This window comes from Phoxinus phoxinus (genome assembly GCF_949152265.1).
Source record: "Phoxinus phoxinus genome assembly, chromosome: 17".
Classification (NCBI taxonomy): Eukaryota; Metazoa; Chordata; class Actinopteri; order Cypriniformes; family Leuciscidae; genus Phoxinus; species Phoxinus phoxinus.
Window position 1 is genome coordinate 14,510,037 of NC_136892.1, and position 17,683 is coordinate 14,527,719.

General features: G+C 39.2%; 1 protein-coding gene across 1 annotated transcript in view; it reads left to right on the forward strand.

Moving 5' to 3' along the window:
• col23a1b (collagen type XXIII alpha 1 chain b) overlaps positions 1-17,683 on the forward strand; it is an 82,893-nt gene that overhangs the window by 57,759 nt on the left and 7,451 nt on the right. The window contains 10 exon segments of the mRNA XM_079585279.1: positions 2,740-2,777; positions 2,780-2,785; positions 8,088-8,114; positions 10,000-10,026; positions 10,198-10,224; positions 12,428-12,454; positions 12,621-12,647; positions 14,427-14,486; positions 15,309-15,416; positions 17,634-17,660. Coding sequence (XP_079441405.1) covers positions 2,740-2,777; positions 2,780-2,785; positions 8,088-8,114; positions 10,000-10,026; positions 10,198-10,224; positions 12,428-12,454; positions 12,621-12,647; positions 14,427-14,486; positions 15,309-15,416; positions 17,634-17,660 — 374 coding nt within the window.

Consider the following 17,683-nt stretch of genomic DNA (forward strand, 5'->3'; position numbering starts at 1 on the left):
GTCTTCCATATGATATCCACATATTCTAAACCAGACATTATGTCTGTCAATCATTCAGCTCATGAAAATTTTCACACGAACCTCCATTTCCATTTTTGTGTGAGCCCCTCAAATAATTACTAGCACGAGTTTGCATGGTTGCAAACTTTCAGACTTTAATAGAGTAATACAATCAATTGTTAGGCAAGTAATAAATGATAAATTAAGCTCATATGCCTCAACTTTTAACACAGGGCCTGTTGCAAAAGTTTGGGGTGGAAGTATGTCTTTTTCCTACAAATAAAAGCATGTGTGCAAGAAACAATGTGTACAGTATCATCTAGGGGACAACATGTTTATTGCACCCAGTTGTTTGGCAAGTCGAGAAATGCCGAACTTCACTTAACACTAACTTGATCAATTTGATGCCAGTGGAGAAAATTAAACCAGAAGGTCCCAGAAGAGCCCTGGCCATGTAAATGAGACACATCGCATCTATGAAAAGGCCAATAATAACACACACTCACAAACACACACACACACACACACACACACACACACACACACACACACACACACGTACTGAATCTTTAATTTTCAGCATGTTTAAAGTTTTTTTGACTTACATTAGTTCTGTCATGATAGCTCTCGGACAGATTGGCATGGGAATGGTTATGGAAATGTTCAACTATTTGGTATTTGCAGAATACATCTGCTACGCTGCTGCTGCTTCTGACATTGTTGTGAGCATGCAAGACATGTTGCTGCCTCTGCACATGTAACATGCATGAAAGAACCCCCCTTAGCAGTTCTATACAGGTGGAGCTGGGGAAGGAACTACCGGTAATTGTTTGAATGTTGAGCCGCAGCTTATTGGCCGCTGATGCAACAGCAACCAATCAGCTATGTAGATGATGAAACGATTGCTACCAAATGAGTTAAATACATATCAGCCTGCAACATCTAGAGTGTCATGCCAGAACTAGGTAATTTAACTAAAATTGTGGAATAGAACTAAAATGACCAAAAATATGGACTCTATGCTGGTTTTTGAATTTAGGAAATCATGATTCACAGCTGTGGTACAAAATGTATTGCACAAACTTACTTTTTCAATAGCAAATACAGCAGCATAGGACAGGAAACTTTACTTGTCAAGTGATTTCATTTATTTAATTATCTCAACTGTATCCCCTAGACACAATTGATCCTCACAGAATATTCACTTCAGAATTTACAATGAAACTAAGCTACACAATATTAATTAGAACAACTTCAAATATGATAGACTCTACCTTTAATGCTGTTGCTTTCTTGAAAAGAGCATTATGAGGACTTCAGCTTCTGATTAATATTTGTATTATTATTAAATTATCTCGAATTAAGCAAAACAAATTCTAAAAGCAAAATTAATCAAAGCAAATTATCTAGCTAATCATTGTGTTCTAGAGGTGGCATCTTAAATTATGAATTTAAATTATCTAGAGCTTGTCTAGTTGTACTTTAGAAACTTCAAGCTTCTTTTGCCAACTTCAACCTTCCTCCTCTTCTCTTGTATCTGCAAGTCTACTTTGTGAGAAGTCACTGTGTTTGTTTGATTGGACCCATGTGAAGTCATTTTTGGCAGCTATTGTGCTGCAGAATGCGACTGCAAAGATTGTCTTTCCTTGTCTGTCGCAAAGCTACTTTTCCCACCTCTCTTATCTGGGGGGTGGACACTCCTGGGGAAGTTTCCACCAAAATTATCACCCCAGCTTGTGGAAAAGGATGTGTTCCTCTCACATTGGGGAGGGGATCCGTGATATCTGCACAGCCTGTTGTTAAGAAGAAGAGTTTATATCACATATACAGCCTAAGGTGCAGTCACATTTTCCGTTGCTCTGCGAAATCTCGCGAGCAAAATCCAGTCAGACTTCTGTGTGAGCTGTACTTCATACATCGCCATACATTGGTACTAGTAATATTTGTTGAGATAATCCATTAAAGTGGCATTACATGCTGTTTTGCTAAAGCTGAATGACATCCGGGATCTGATGATGCAGTGTTTTGCAACGTCATTTGACCCCGTCGGAAAGGGTCAACGAATCGGGGACTGTGTTACAGCGGTGGCGCGCTTGATATGGATTGATCACTCAGATTGACAGTTCTTGGGCCCTATTTTAACGATCTGAAACGCAAGTGTCAAAGCGCAAAGCGCAAGTAACTTTGTGGGCGGATCCCGGTCATTTAAAAGACAGAGAGAAGTGACAATGGGGATGATGGGAGAAACCCACCCAAATTAGCTTCGGTTAAACAGGCGTATATTTTGGGTAAATGTGTAGCCTAATCTAGATTTTTATTTTTTTTAATCTAGATAGATCTTTTTCACATTTTCACGGACACAACAATGATGCCCCCGCGAGCGCAAGTTCATTCCCTAATTTACCGACGTGCGTCTGTGGAGGGAAAAGTCCGCTGTGCGCGGGTGCAAAATAGGAATGATACATGCGGTGTTCAAAGTCAACTGCGCTGGGTGCAAGATAGGGCCCCTTGTGTTTACCATTCGCCATAGAATAGTAGTGCACAACTGGAAGATCAGCGCTCATCCACTAGGATCATATTACTTCTTACTTATTTTTTTACATGTTTACAAATGCAAGTAACCTAGTTCTTATGTTCATGTATTTGAGTGAATATTGTCATTATGCAGGATTTTTCTTCTTTCCGTCAGTCTGAGTTGCCCAGTGCCACATTTCACACTTTGTTACCCTCTGTTCACAGGTCCTCCAGGAAAACGGGGAAGAAAAGGAAACCCTGGTGAGTACCTGTACATTACACACACATTTGTACACATCTCATAGTTTAAAAACATTACAGAAAAACAAATGTTAAGCGATTTTCAGCTGTTCTCCAGGAGAAAGGATCAGGATCCTCTCATGTGTTCCAGACCTTTCATTCTTCGTGTCATGTTTGATTTGTGTTTCTTTGAGGAACCATTGAACAGATGGAAATGCCCGTTCATATTATGCGGTTTGAAAAATATATTTTTTCTTTGGTAGTCTAGGTGACGTTTCTATCATATTGATCAGTGGGGGTTGAAGAGAGACGTTCTTCTTGTCATCAGTCATTTTCCCAGCATGCTGTTTGTTTTACTGCTGATCTCTTAACCTCAGAAACCTAAAAGTGCTTTGAAGTTGATAACACCATGTTACAGCAGGCAAAAATTATTACAATTATGATGTAGCTGCATATGTAGTGCTTAACCCCAACAGAAATCAATGCCTTTCAGTCAGCCTGCAGCCCAATTTGGTATTAGTAGTCAAGGCTGTGTACCCAGAAAAAGACTCCCCAGAAAAAAGAAAGAAAAATCACTTAAAGGATTAGTTCACTTTTAAAGTGAAAATTCTGTCATCATATACTCACCCTTAAGTTGTTTCAAACCTGTCTGAATTTCTTTCCTCTGCTGAACACAAAGGAAGATATTTAGAAGAATGTCAGTAACCAGACAGTTTTTGGTTCCCATTGACTTCCATAGTAGGAAAAAAATATACTATGGAAGTCAATGGGAACCAAAAACTGTCTGGTTACTGACATTCTTCTAAATATCTTCCTTTGTGTTCAGCAGAGGAAAGAAATTCATACAGGTTTGAAACAACTTAAGGGTGAGTATATGATGACAGAATTTTCACTTTAAAAGTTAACTAATCCTTTAAGTGTTTTAAATAATCCCAGTACTTGTGCAAAGATTACCCACATTTGCAGTGGCAATGGACCCTGATGTTGATAAATATAGTTTTTGACCTGACATTTTTCATAGCAGCTCTTTGTGTAGCTTTCTGTACTGTGGAAGTATCATTCCCATGATAATAGAGCCATAAAATAGATACTTATCAAGTAAATCTATTTAGGAGCAGCCCTGCACTCAATATACATCTTGTGACACATATACACTCACTGGCCACTTTATTAGGTGCACCTTGCTATTACCGGGTCGGACCTCCTTTTGCCTTAAGTACTGCCCTAATTCTTCATGGCATAGATTCAACAAAGTGCTTGAAACATTCAGAGATTTTGGTCCATATTGACATGATTGCATTACACAGTTGCTGCAGATTTGTCGGCTGCAAATCAATGATGATGAAGTATATTTGGGATGTTTCACCACATCCCAAATATACTTAATTGGGTTGAGATCTGGTGACTGTGGAGGCCATTTGAGTAAATTGAACTCATTGTCATGTTCAAGAAACCAGTTTGAGATGATTTGAGCTTTGTGACATGTCACGTTATCCTGCTGAAGGAGCCATCAGAAGATGGGTACACTGTGGTTATAAAGGGATAGACATGGTCAGCAACAATACTCAAGTTGGCTGTGGTGGCCCAAAGGGGGGCAAAAAAACAAAACACCCCACACATTACAGCACCAGCAGCAGCCTTGATACAAGACAGGATAGATCCATGCTTTCATGTTGTTTTTGCCAAATTCTGACCCTACCATCTGAATGTCACAGAAGATGTCAAGACTCATCAGACCAGGAAACTTTTTTTTCCAATCTTCTATTGTCCAATTTTGGTGAGCCCGTGTGAATTGTAGCCTCAGTTTTCTTATCTGACAGGAGTGGCACCCAGTGTGTCTTCTGCTGCTGTAGCCAATCTGCTTCAAGGTTCGACATGTTGTGTGTTCAGAGATGCTCTTCTGCAGACCTTGGTTGTAACAAGTTGTTATTTAAATTACTGTTGCATTTCTATCAGCTCGAACCAGTCTGGCCAGTCTCCTTTTTTGACCATGTCTACGTGCCTAAATGCATTGAGTTGCCATGTGATTGGCTGATTAGATATTTAACAGTTGAACAGGTGTACCTAATAAAGTGGCCGGTTAAAATAACATGGCATCATGTTAATCAAATCTATTTTTGGTCTATTATTTTCATTATTATTATATCATGCTGCTTGGTAAGCTAAACAACTATCTTGGTGAATTTAAGTTGAGCTTATTTATGATAGATAAATAATCAGCCTTGTTTTATGAAGTAGCCAAGTATAAATAGCCATCCAAGAAAAAAAAGGCTTCCTGAAGTTCTTCCCTTCTGGGAGGTCCTGTTCTGCTCCTACCTGGAGTTATATCGAACATATAATCGAATTCAGGACATAAGTGTCTTGCAAACCTGGCTTGAACACTCCTTTACACTGACAAAATGTATTGTGCAGGTCTCTTTACCGACAGCTCTGGTCAATTAAACAGCTTTTATAGTCCCTCGTATGCAATATAAAGTGAATTGTCCTGTATCTGGAAATCTTATGCGTAGTGCAACGACCCATTTCGGATTAATTCTTGGGTGGGTGGTGGCAGTAAATAAGGGAGATGTTTTTTTCTCTGCCGTGGGGCTACTGCTCTGGTGGTCCAGTATATTCGGTGGCAGGCTCAATATGTTCGTCTTCAGTTTTATTGTCGTGTCCATGTAAATTATCGTGCAAGACGACTGCTAATGGACCAAATTCATCACATCATGCTCAGCATGCGGACCCTGGAAGTGATCTCAAAGCAGATATGATCATGCGCTAACTGTGTCTTTGTTCTGAGTGTGATGACTTTGGCGGTTGATGGGAGGACTGACAACCTCCAAAACACACAGCCTGGTGTCCATAAAAAGCTCCTTTCTTGCCGCAGGACTCTGGGTGACCTAAACTTGACACAGTGGGAATCTCCTTTCCTCTGTTCACCATGACAGACGGGTCAAATCTCCCACATGGCCATGTGACTGAAAGCACTCTTATCACCACAGCCATTTGTAGGAGTTCTCGCTCGTTTACTTGGCTCTCTGATCCTCTCCGGGGCAGATCTGGATCCTCCCTGAACCGTTTGTGTCTCCGGATCTATTCGGTGTCACATTCCACTCCCTATCACATCCCTCAGGCATCAGAGCAGAGAGACGTGCCAATGACTGTCTTGTGCATTATGTTCATTGTGCTGACCAAAAGCGAGGAAAGATGTGCAGCAGAGCAAATAGCAACCCAGATGTCTCCTTATGATGCTTTGTTTTGACACTTCATAAAGGGTTACTGCAGGAGCTTGACCTATTCACGACCCCCTGCACATTTTCCATTGAGAGCATGATTCAGCTTTCACTGGTATACCGCATGATTTTGCATAGCTGAAATGATTCGCCATTAAATCAAAACCATAGATGTGCAAATAAATGTGAACTTATTACACAAGAATGTTTTTTGGACACCAGGATCATTCCCACACTACTGGAATGTTTTGGATTTCTTTCTTGCCTGAAATCATTAAGGATTCTCCAGATTCACAGACTGTTGAAATCTTGCTCCGAATGAGTGCCATTAAACATGTATTTCTGTAGGCATTTTGGCCTTCTAAGTGCAACTATCTGGTAACGCAGAGCCTCCCACTATGTGCAGTTATTCTTTTACAGCTCAGAAGACTTAATGGAGTTCTCGGCTATGTTTCATTTTAGTGTCAACTTTGTCTTAGATGTTTCTCATAAAATTCCTTTGCAAAAATAAAGTTTGACACAAATGAGACAACCGTTCACATACGGCAGGAGTAAAGAGCTATAAAATGAGCTGCTCTGAAAATTGGATCTTAGAAGAATTTATTGAATAAAGCTTGAGTTAATATTGAAAACTAAGACTTTATATCGCAGACTTTGGTATTTTGCAAACCTGGGCATGATTTAAGACATTGTTTATACCTCTTATGGAACTAAAGACTCGTCTGAGATGAAGTATTGAACGCTATTGTTTTGAATTTGACTGATTTAAAGGGTTCACCCAAAAGATGAAAATGCTCTCACCCTCAAATTTTGCCCAAACCTGTATGATTTTCATTCTTCTGCTGAACACAAAATATATATTTTTTGAAGCAGAAAAAATAAACTTATATAGGTTTGGTACAACTTGAGGGTGAGTATACAGGCATTATGACAGAATTTAAATGTTTGGGTGAACTATCCCTTTAAATGTGCCACCAAGGTTAAGTTCTCTACCAAGGCTCAGAGCTGTCCACCCATTCACTTTTTTTTAATCACACACAGACTTTTGCCAAATCTGGAGTTGCTCTAAAGTGGAAAGGAAACAAGGGTCTATTTATATCTGTGCCGCCATCCTTTGATTGATCAATGCTATGAGCCAGAACCAGGTTTCTGTGTGTGCAGATATACCGTATAAATGTGTTGTGCTTGTTTGTGCGCACTGACCTCACTGACTCTGGCATCTAAAGAGATATGCACATTGACATAGTTTTACTTCTTCATGTCGACAGAAATGAGACAACATATTAATCATTGTATCATTTATTACTATAGGATTAATGTCCTGCACACAGTATTGCATGACGCCTACTCTTCAGCGCAACAAATAGTTGTGACTTACATACAACTGTTTGTCTTTCTCTGTTTCAGGAACTCCAGTAAGTACCCTGTTATCACTGAGGCTTTAATTCAGAACAAATGTGAGTTGGAGTTGGGCAGATACAGCATGGCATGATCCGTGTTGGCTTTGCAACCTTGATATAGACTGCAAAATGAGGTGAGATAAGAGGGAAGGGAGGATATATTCTCCAGGAGACAGTTTCTGAAGCGATCACACTCCATTTTTCACTGTCTGGCATCCATCCTGACCGCCGGTATCCTAATAACCAGACGTGCCTTTAAAAATCCAACAGCCGATACAAATCTCTACGTGCCTTCGCACAGAATGCATAGTAAACACTAGTACATGTTCAAGTGTGCATGTGTGCAATCCTCCCTATCATACTAACACTGTAGCAGCACAACAATCTTTTATTGCTTTGGTTGCATCATACTTCTCAACATGAGCAGAAAGCCACAGTAATAAAGGAGAAGAGAGAGTAAATATGCATGGTTGCCCCAAACACGTTCCATTTTTTTATTAGCTATTTGTCACATAAGTAGTGTTTATGTGTTGCAAACACACTGTTAAAGACAACCATGCAGTATGGAGCACTTTGTACTTTGTACTGGAGCATATTTGGGGGTTTGGGATGTGAATTTTTTCAATTTTGTACAAATAATTATTATTATTATTCATTCCGATTTTTTTTTTATGTTTTAATTGTAATGTTTTTTTTCTTCAATAATTCCTAACAGGGCACCCCAGGACGAGATGGCTACCCGGTAATTGTCACTCTGGTTATACACTGATCACATCTGCTCTAACCACAGGCACACACAGTACTTGAGGACTCGTTCAGACCTCAGCTGATAGGCAGTGTTAAGTGTCGTAGTGCACCACCTGCTGGACATATAAAAAATATCCAAACAAGGTTTTTTAGTTTAAAGGTCAATAATATTCATCAAATGAAATTAAACATCTGATTTATCGCATGCATAAACCTGTTGATGCCAAGAAGCTTGTCCTTGGCTTACATTTTGAGTAAAACGGGTTTTGTTGGGGTTAGATGGGGCAAAATACATCAAGATATTTTATAAGGTTTTCATATGGTATATATAATGGGACTTATATAATTGTATGCATATACAATGTATTACTACCATCTATATGCATAACTTACATAATAAACATGTACCTCAAACTTCAGAAAGATTAATTCAAATGAATTTTACTTAGTAATATCAAATAATTAATAGCTAATTGAATCACATCAAATCTTATTTGAATAAAGTTATTATTACATAACTAGTTATTCTCAAATGAAGTTATTAACCTCTACGCCTACACAAATCTTACAGAACAGAGAACTATTGTTCTTTCCAATAGTTTTGCTTTTAAAAGAGGCATTAGTTGCATGAAGCCTCCCTGACAGGCCATCGCAATCCAGATGCGATCAGTTGCATGCGTTGGCAGCCTCCACTCCGCATAAAGATCAACTGGGAAATTTAGCCCTGTGTGAAGTCCCTCCAAGCATAACAAGAGAGCTGCTCCAAACTGAACCGTGTGCAGGACTGCACCACATGTGGCCCTTACCGGATTTCCAACTGCACTCAGAACCATCAGCACACAAGTCATCCGTTTCTTTTTGCTCACGCCGAATTGACCGACTGCATGCTCTCTTGTCACTTGTCCGTTCTGAAAGCACAAGCACACACTATTAGACCAAGACAGACAGCTCTATTGTCTGTGGTTTCTGGCTGTGTTGGTCTGAATAAAGACACACAGGGAAAGAATGATCAGAAATCTGTTTATCATTATATATTTTTGTTTGTTTGGTCTAATTTTACAGTGTGCATACAATGTTATGTTGACACATTCTTGTAATAGCTATTGCGTTTAGAGCTACCAAGCTTGTTTTACATTTATCATGACCTTTTGCTTTAAAGGTCTTCAATCAGAAAGTGTTCATATTTCGTTTAGTTAAGTATGTTTCACAGGTCAAAGAGCTCCGTGCACAGACCCCTTTCAGCACCTTCAGGGCCGTGGACAGCGACCTCCCGTCCTCTAGTCTGAGCTTACTGAAGCCAGTGGTGATGATGGACTCAACTTTTCCTTGCTCTAATCAATTATAACAGGGGTCAAATAATTATTATATAATATTTAGTTAAGAATCCACCAGAGATAAAGTTAAGAAGCCATATTTTTGCTAATTATTTCATTGTCCTTTCCACATTAAAATGTTAATTAGGTTAAAGTCGTCATGAAATCAAAATTCAGCCAATCTATTTTCTAAATGCATGTCGCTGAACGTATTCTAAACGATTCATACATGCATAATTTTTCATCAAAATGTCAAAACTCAATCTTCCAGTGATGTATGCTGGACTACTCCAATCATTTAGTCAGCTTAAACTCCGCCCCTTTCTTACAATCAACTGCAGGCTCACATTAAGATCTGCCTCCATCCAATCAACAACCGATTTGTTCAAACAAAGTCCCTGCCCTAGACCTCCCCCACCCCCTTTTGATCATTCATTTCACTCGGATATACGTCACAATATGGAAGAAATAAACGAAAGAGAAAATGTTAATCTAATGCACAAGTTTATGATTGCCATGAAATAACTGTAATAACTCAATGTCCTTTTCTCTCTCTGTCTCTTTAAGGGTCCATTGGGTATGGATGGCAAGCCTGTAAGTACTATCTTCTCTCAGTTTTTTTAAAACCAGATCATACTGCATCAGATCAGTTTTTAACATCATTGGTTTAATTCCACGTATACTGCTTGTAGGGGTGTATATGTATTGCTATATTGCATACACTGCTCATTATACTGCAGAAAATTAACTTCTCTCTCCTCATAGGGACCTCCAGGACAAAAAGGCAGTCAGGTTAGGTTCTTTATCATTTCAGTCTGTGTGTTGCCAGCAGTGTTGTGGAGAGTTACTTTTAAAAAGTAATGCATTACAATATTGCGTTACTCCCTAAACGGTAACTAATTGTGTTTTTTAGTTACTTTTTATGGAAAGTAATGCGTTACTTTACTTTAGCGTTACATTTTTTTCTCACCTGGGCTGGGCTTGCTTGTTTGTTGGCAAATATAAATACCCTTTCACACCAAATGTGAAATGAATGAGCCTCAGACTGAAATAAATGCAAATTAACACATGTACAGTAGAGGGCGCAGTAAAAAACAACAACGAAGAATAGGATACACGTCCTGTAATAATGTAGAGAATCACTCGTTATACATAAATCAGGCAACAGTTCATGTTTTACTCAAATATACGATTTAGTTTTAATTCAAATAACACGTGCTGAGTGAACGATCAGCAATCAAGAGCATTCAACAGAAGCATTCCTCTGGTTACTCCAACTGGTAAGGTAAAACTTACCCTATAGTTGTGGCGCAAATGTGTACTAAGTTAACGATTTATGCTGAATATTAGAAATGTAACCCCACTTATAAAATAATTTATGAAAGCCCAATGAAAGATTTAAATGTTCATTATCAGGTTTGTTGTATTAGTATTTATTACTCATTAATTTTGGAAACAGTTCTTAAAATTAACACTTTATTTTGATGGTCCCCTTTAGACATTCTGTTGACTATAAGTAACGTTGCACCTACATGTCAACTAACTCTCATGTATTATATTAGTAAACAGTCTGCATAATATCTGCTAACACTTTATTGTGAAGGTCCCCCATCCTAACTGTAAGGAACTTTGCAAGTACATGTCAATTTATTGACCCTCACCCCTTATTCTACTAACCGTAACCCTACCCCTAAAAGTCTATTAATCAACTGATACTCTAATGAGAGTTAGCTGACATATAGGTCAGTGTTTACAAACTAACTAGTAGGTACTAAGAACCCACTTGTGGTCTTTACTTATCAAATTGAATTGACTTTACGAATGGCTAGTGCAATCATACCCAGTTCTCTCGTCCTCCTCTTATACTCATATGTTTACATGGGGGAGGCCAGGCAGGGCCTCAGTGTCACGGTTGTTGGAGAAATGAAGTGGCCAAAGGCCTCTTTTAAAACCCATTCAACGGGTAAACATTGGAGCAATTAATTGCTCAGAACTGCACACAAGTTGGGTGAAGCACATCAGTGAAACACCAACAGCTTTCGCCTATTACGTCCAAGTTTAGAGTCAGTGGTTTAAAATCACACTCAAGAGGATGGATGTTTTCTTGCTAAAAGCAGAAGGGCACTTTAGTCGAGTGTTTACTTGAAGGACCATTGAAGATTAAAGAAAAGAGGGGTGTGTTTTTGACTGGGCACACATGAAGAAGAGGGTCTGCATAAACCACTTTACATAACATGAGAGATGTACAACATCTCAACCTTATGTAAATGTTCTCCATGTGTGAAGTCAGAATCATCTAATGTAGCTTCTCCATCACAATCATAGCATCAGAGGATGAAATCAAGTGAATTATTAAGTGTCATCATTGTTGGGTCCAACATTAACAACCTCCAATCCCGTCCATATTTTACAGCATATCCTGATAAAACTCCAGTCCGCTTTAAAAAGATCAAAGGTGACAAAAACTCTCCCAAGATTCCTGCTGTACCATTTTGTAACTGTCCACAAATTCATGCTTTGAGCTCAAGTTAACATTAAGTGCACTTAGGACAAGAATCTCATTTTTAACATACTTTGAACAATACCAAGACAACACTACACTGACTTCTGAGAAGACGCTGGAAGTCCTGCATGGACCACTGTGCAGAATAAAACCAGAATAATATCATCCATTCCCTCAAACCAGCCGCCCACTCATAAAATAAAAGCTCTTATGTAAAATGATATGTAGAAATATTTGCTGTCATCAAGAATGAAATGTCATCTCATTGTTTTATCTTCACTCTTCTAAATCCCTCTCTTCAAATTTCGTGATAAATGATTGTTTTTCATTTAGCTAGTAGTTCATTCAAACACTCAGATTCAACCTCTAAAACATCTGCCAGTCATTTTTGAAGGTGTAAGTGGTGTGACTTGTGGTTTGCAATGGAAATATCTTGCGTTGTTGAGAACAATTTCTAATCTGTCACTTTGAATCTTTCTATTCTTTTGCCAGGGAATGCCAGGACCAAAAGGAGATAAGGTATACTCACCCTACAACACATTCCAGCATGATAAATGTACAATTTATTGGAGCCATCAAAGCAAAACAATGATAATATTGCTCTAACTGAAGCATTTCGAGCTTGTTACCCAATGAGATACAAAAAAAAAAAACGTATAAGTGCTAAGGGTTGCTCTCTCCACAGGGTGACCAGGGAGACGTGGGACCCAGGGTGAGTGTCACATCTCATTTTTTTGCTCAGTTTCTTCAGAAGTCTGAGTTTACACAGGTCACACTGATCTAAGGATGCCTCTTGACCTGGAATCAATTTAAACCTCTTCCTTTCAGATTGCAGGGCTTGGTTGCTATCAGTTTTACATTCTGATGTTAATAGAAGTTAGATCTTAATCTGTTAAACTAATTCATATTACAACCTCAATATGGTATCAGTCACTGCCTGTATGCCTCCACCAAGCCTGTTTTCGCCTCATCCACAGGGAAAAAAAGTTAGCCTTGACAAATCAGGAATCCGTCAGTGAAGATCGTACCACTTCTCTATCTATATCTACTCAAGCTATCATTTAAATCATTTGGCTCCCCGTGCTTCTTTTCCACCATACCTCATGACCATTCAGCACAATTAGAAACATGTGCTTTGGCTGCTTTCTTTCTTTATGTTAAGAACATGTGTTGTATGCACTACATTGTTTTTTTCTTTACAAAAAAGCAAAGCAAAGTCTGACAGTAAAGAAATTACCAAATCACTTGAAGTGGCGACATGAGCAGTCAGGAAAAGGAAAACAGCATCTCCCATGGGCCGTGTTCCTCTTTTTGTGTGGATGTAAGAGTCAAATTAGCGCTTTTTCAACTCCAGTTAAGCAGGAGAAGTATGACCCCTTGGAATCCATTAAAGCTCTCATGGGACGATGGCCCCTTGACCTGGAAGTCGATTAAAGCCGTGTTTCCTTCCAGATGGCAGGACTAGGGTTTGTAGTGCAGGTGGATAGTTGACCTTATGCTTACTCTTGACTTGTGACTTTTGCCCTATGCCCAGACAGAAGAAACAGATCAGACTCACAAAGTAGTCTTTGTGTCATCTGAGGTAGCTGAGAAGAATGTCCTGCTAAGTCCTGTCTAGGGTTGTGTTGTGCACCATTCAGAATTGAACTGAGAATACTGTTTACATTCCAGTTCGGTTCCTGAATTTGAATTGAGGTTGCAAACAGGATGCAGATAAATTGCAATGAATTTAAATTTAAAGAAATTCACATAACACATTTTAATTGGAAAAGCCAAGTTCGTCTAAGAAACTTTGAATGTTGACTTGACAAAGACGTATTTGAAAGTTCTGGGGAAAAGTCTGAGTTTTATAAAAAAAAGTTTTATAGTCAAGACCTTACTGATATATTGAGATCATAGCATAGACTTGCCACCCAGAAAATCTCTAAAAACAACATAGAAAAAGTTCAGAACTATAAACTACTTAGAAACTGCATAGTAATATCTCAGAAACCATGAAAATCAACTTAGCATCATGGCGGCAAGTTGTTCATGGGCAAGTACCTGTTTTCTGCTTACAGTGCAGAAATCTAGGCATGCTGTGGTTGTTCTCGACACCATTTCAGTACAGTTCCTGCAGAGTACGTACCTTGACAATCTGTGAGAAAGGAAAATCATGAAAAAGTTTCTCCAGGGAAAAAGTAGCCTTTCTTCATGAATGCATTGCAGACCTATCTAACCACAACTCTAAACATAAACCTCATCACCATGTGCACCCATTGAAAGTTAATCATATCCAGAAGGTGTATGGGCTTGGTTTCTTAAAACAGAAGAATAGCCAGAATAACTTTCACAGGATTCAATTTCAAGTTGAAGCTCAGAATTACAATGTGAGATGTCATCACCCTCCATTATATGTATCCTAACAGTGTCATTCTCCGAATCATCTCCTCTTTCCCCCTTACGCCATTTCCTGCCTCCGTTTTCTTCTATATGACCTCTGACCTCCCAGGGACCACCGGCCTACGCTGCCTCTGCAGGCCTGCTCAGTAATCAGATTCTCACGGTTAAGGTTTGTCCCTCTCAGCCTATCATCCCTGCATCTCCTGACACATGTGGCCATCCATGTTCACAAACATCTGTGCCTTCATACCTTACTCTATTTCACAATTGTTTTTCCACTTCTCCTTTGTTCCCACAACCCCTTATGCTGAGAGAAGACTGCAAAGGCTGAATGTATGTTTCTCCAGCTGTGATTACTGGCTTTGTTTCTTATGCACTCTGTCCATCTTTCTCATTATCCGTCCTCTGCTGTCAGATGGTCTTCCATCGCTATGAGCATGGCTTTCTCAGCTACAGCTGACCATCACACTTTTCACAGGCGCCTTCTAAAGGTAGAGCTAGACTTGAGCATGCCTTGCTGTTTTTCTAATTTTCTCCATTTCTTCTGTGTCCTTGTCTCCAATTAGCAAATCTGGCAGTTTACAATGTTGTGTTGCATTCCTGCTTTGAATTTCAAACAGAGGGTAATTGTTGTGTTTATTGACAATAGTGACGAAAACATGTTTGCTAGACCACAGCAAATAATCAAGCCAAAATAGCTTTTTGCATTTCTTTAGCACTAGTGTCTTGCATTATCTTAGTACGTTAAACGAGATTTTTGTGAGGAACAAAATACATTTCTTTATAGATATCTCTTTGAAGGTTTGGCCCCAGAAGCATTTTACATGCTGCATCTGAATACTGAAACCAATCTTTCGGTATGAAACATAATTAGTCTACAGGCCTAAATTACCTATTTGAGTAACCTCAAGACTACGGAGATCAGAAGCAACAATGAAACTCTTTTCAAAGACAATATTCAAAAATACTTGTTCTGTCTCTCATTCTGCAGGGTGATCAAGGTCAGGCTGGTCCCCCAGGTCCTCCAGGAACACCTGGTCCCAGAGGGCCTCCAGGAAACACAGGCAAAGATGGGCCACAGGGCCACCCAGGAGAGCCGGTGAGACACTTGCTTTCTATCTCACATGGACTCTTGTGCCTGTTTCTTTACTGAGCTCACTCATTCAACAGCTGTTGCGTCTCATTTATGAGTCACACTGTGCCGACAACCCCTGCTCAGAAGACCAGGTGCAGCTTCTCACTGAGCTGAACCCTGTGCTCAGTGTTGGGTTCAGACACACTGCATTTCCTTCTACACTTGCGTTCTTGGCAGATGCTCCCAAATCAAAGTGACTTGGTTTAAAAATGCACAAATTGTGTAGGACAGGTAGCTGTAGAATACAATTCTACAAGTGCAATGGTTGCTATGCATTCTGAGTCGCTATGTGGTTTCTATGGTGTAAATGATGTGACACACCAAGCCAATGGTCGGCCGTCAGCCAATGTTGGGCCATCGTTAAGCAGTTATTGGCCCAGTATTTGCAGTGGGTTTCACACCGTTGGCACCGTCTCTGAATAGGCCTCATCTTTGACACACTATGGATTTGGGTGTACATTTCAAGAAAAGTGCTGTATAAATATAAAGTATTATTATTGTTATTTTCACACAAAAAAAATCTTTATGCACAACTTTCGGTATCATTTATGGCAGTTCTGAGATGTGGGACAAGTTTAACTTAGGGTTAGGGGTTTATTAAAATATTTTACAACAAATTTGAGCAATATTAATAGTGATGCTTGTTTTTAGAATACAGAACAGCAGTTGTTTTACGTTCCATAGGGACATAAGCCTTTAAATAAAAGGGTAATTTGACTGTTTACACTGCCATATACAATAAAACAGCCTGCACAGCAACAAGGAATAACAAACGAATAAAAAGCCTGCCTGCTTACAAAACACCGAAGGTGGACTTGCGCTCAGGAGAAGAGCAGACGAGTACTTTCTACGCGCACTGCTACAGTCACAATATGACATCAGTATGATATGACTTGAGTTTAAACATAAAAGGCAGAACAGTTTCTGACATTTTAATGCATGTCTCTATGAGGTAATCGGAGCTGCTAGCACACACAAGCTCTTGAAGCTCCGCCCTCTGTTTTGCAGCTCATTTGCATTTAAAGGGACACACACGAAACAACAAGTTTTTACTGACCCTCAAAAAGGGACAATTTTAAAATACTTAAAAACAATTCTGTGGGGGTATTTTGAGCTAAAACTTCACATACACACTCTGGGGACAACAGAGACTTATTTTACATATTGTAAAAAGGGGCATTATACCACCCCTTTAATTTAACATATAAATAACACTTTTTAAAAACCCACTGAAAGTGTATATTTCAAATAAATTACTAAATGCTAAAAATGACCAAATGTAAGTAAACAAAAATTTGCATTGCATTTAGAATCCTGTGAAAACACAGCACCCCTACTTCCTGCGCCCCTGAATGAAGCCTCAACATGCTGTTTTCAGTAATGCATTATGTTCAGCTCCAGAGTATGTAACTCTGATGCTTTCTGCATTTGTAGTAAATTCCCTGTTTTCCTCAGCCAGTTTATCCCAACATGTTATGCACTTTGTTTCCTTTTCAGGCTACCATCTAAACCAAACAAAGAATAGTGCAGTGTTGAAGGGCAACAATTCTCACCCTGCACTCTGCCTCATATTGGGAGCAGATGTTTTTGGGTCAAGAAGCTCAAAGGCCATTTCCTGTTATTGTGTCTCAAATTGTGTTTATATATGCTTAAGTGAAACCACCTCATTAGGCCTGATGCCATGCCTTTGTCCTTCTCAGAAGTGCCGTGGAGCATGACAGACATTGCGCTGCAGAACTTATCGAGTGCCTGTAGGGATACATGTCTTACAAATTAATCTGATTTTAAGCAGGTGTTATGCAACATTTCTTCAATTTTGAATCCCTAGCTGGCTTGAATATGTCCTTGGAAGCTTACAGGATGTCTGCCAGAAATTGACTGTTGTCTGCTGCTGTGACTGTTGTTTTGGTGTGTTCCCAAATTACGCCTATTGGCTGAATAGCCCTGCTACACTTCAGAGCTGTTGTCTGTATCAAATAATTTTGATACAGACAGTATTGATACAGATGGCATTTGGATCATCTTAACTTTTTTGTTCACATATGTTTGAAAACATTTTTTTGAAGTAGTTACAATATGTTAAACAAGAGGCCTCACATCTAGTGGACAGTCAACAGAGCAAGCCTATGCCTGTTTCTTTAAATATGACTCATTCCTTGTGTTTGCTTTCTAAAAAAACAGGGTCCTCCTGGAAAAGATGGAAACGAGGTAGAACTTTATATATGTATTTT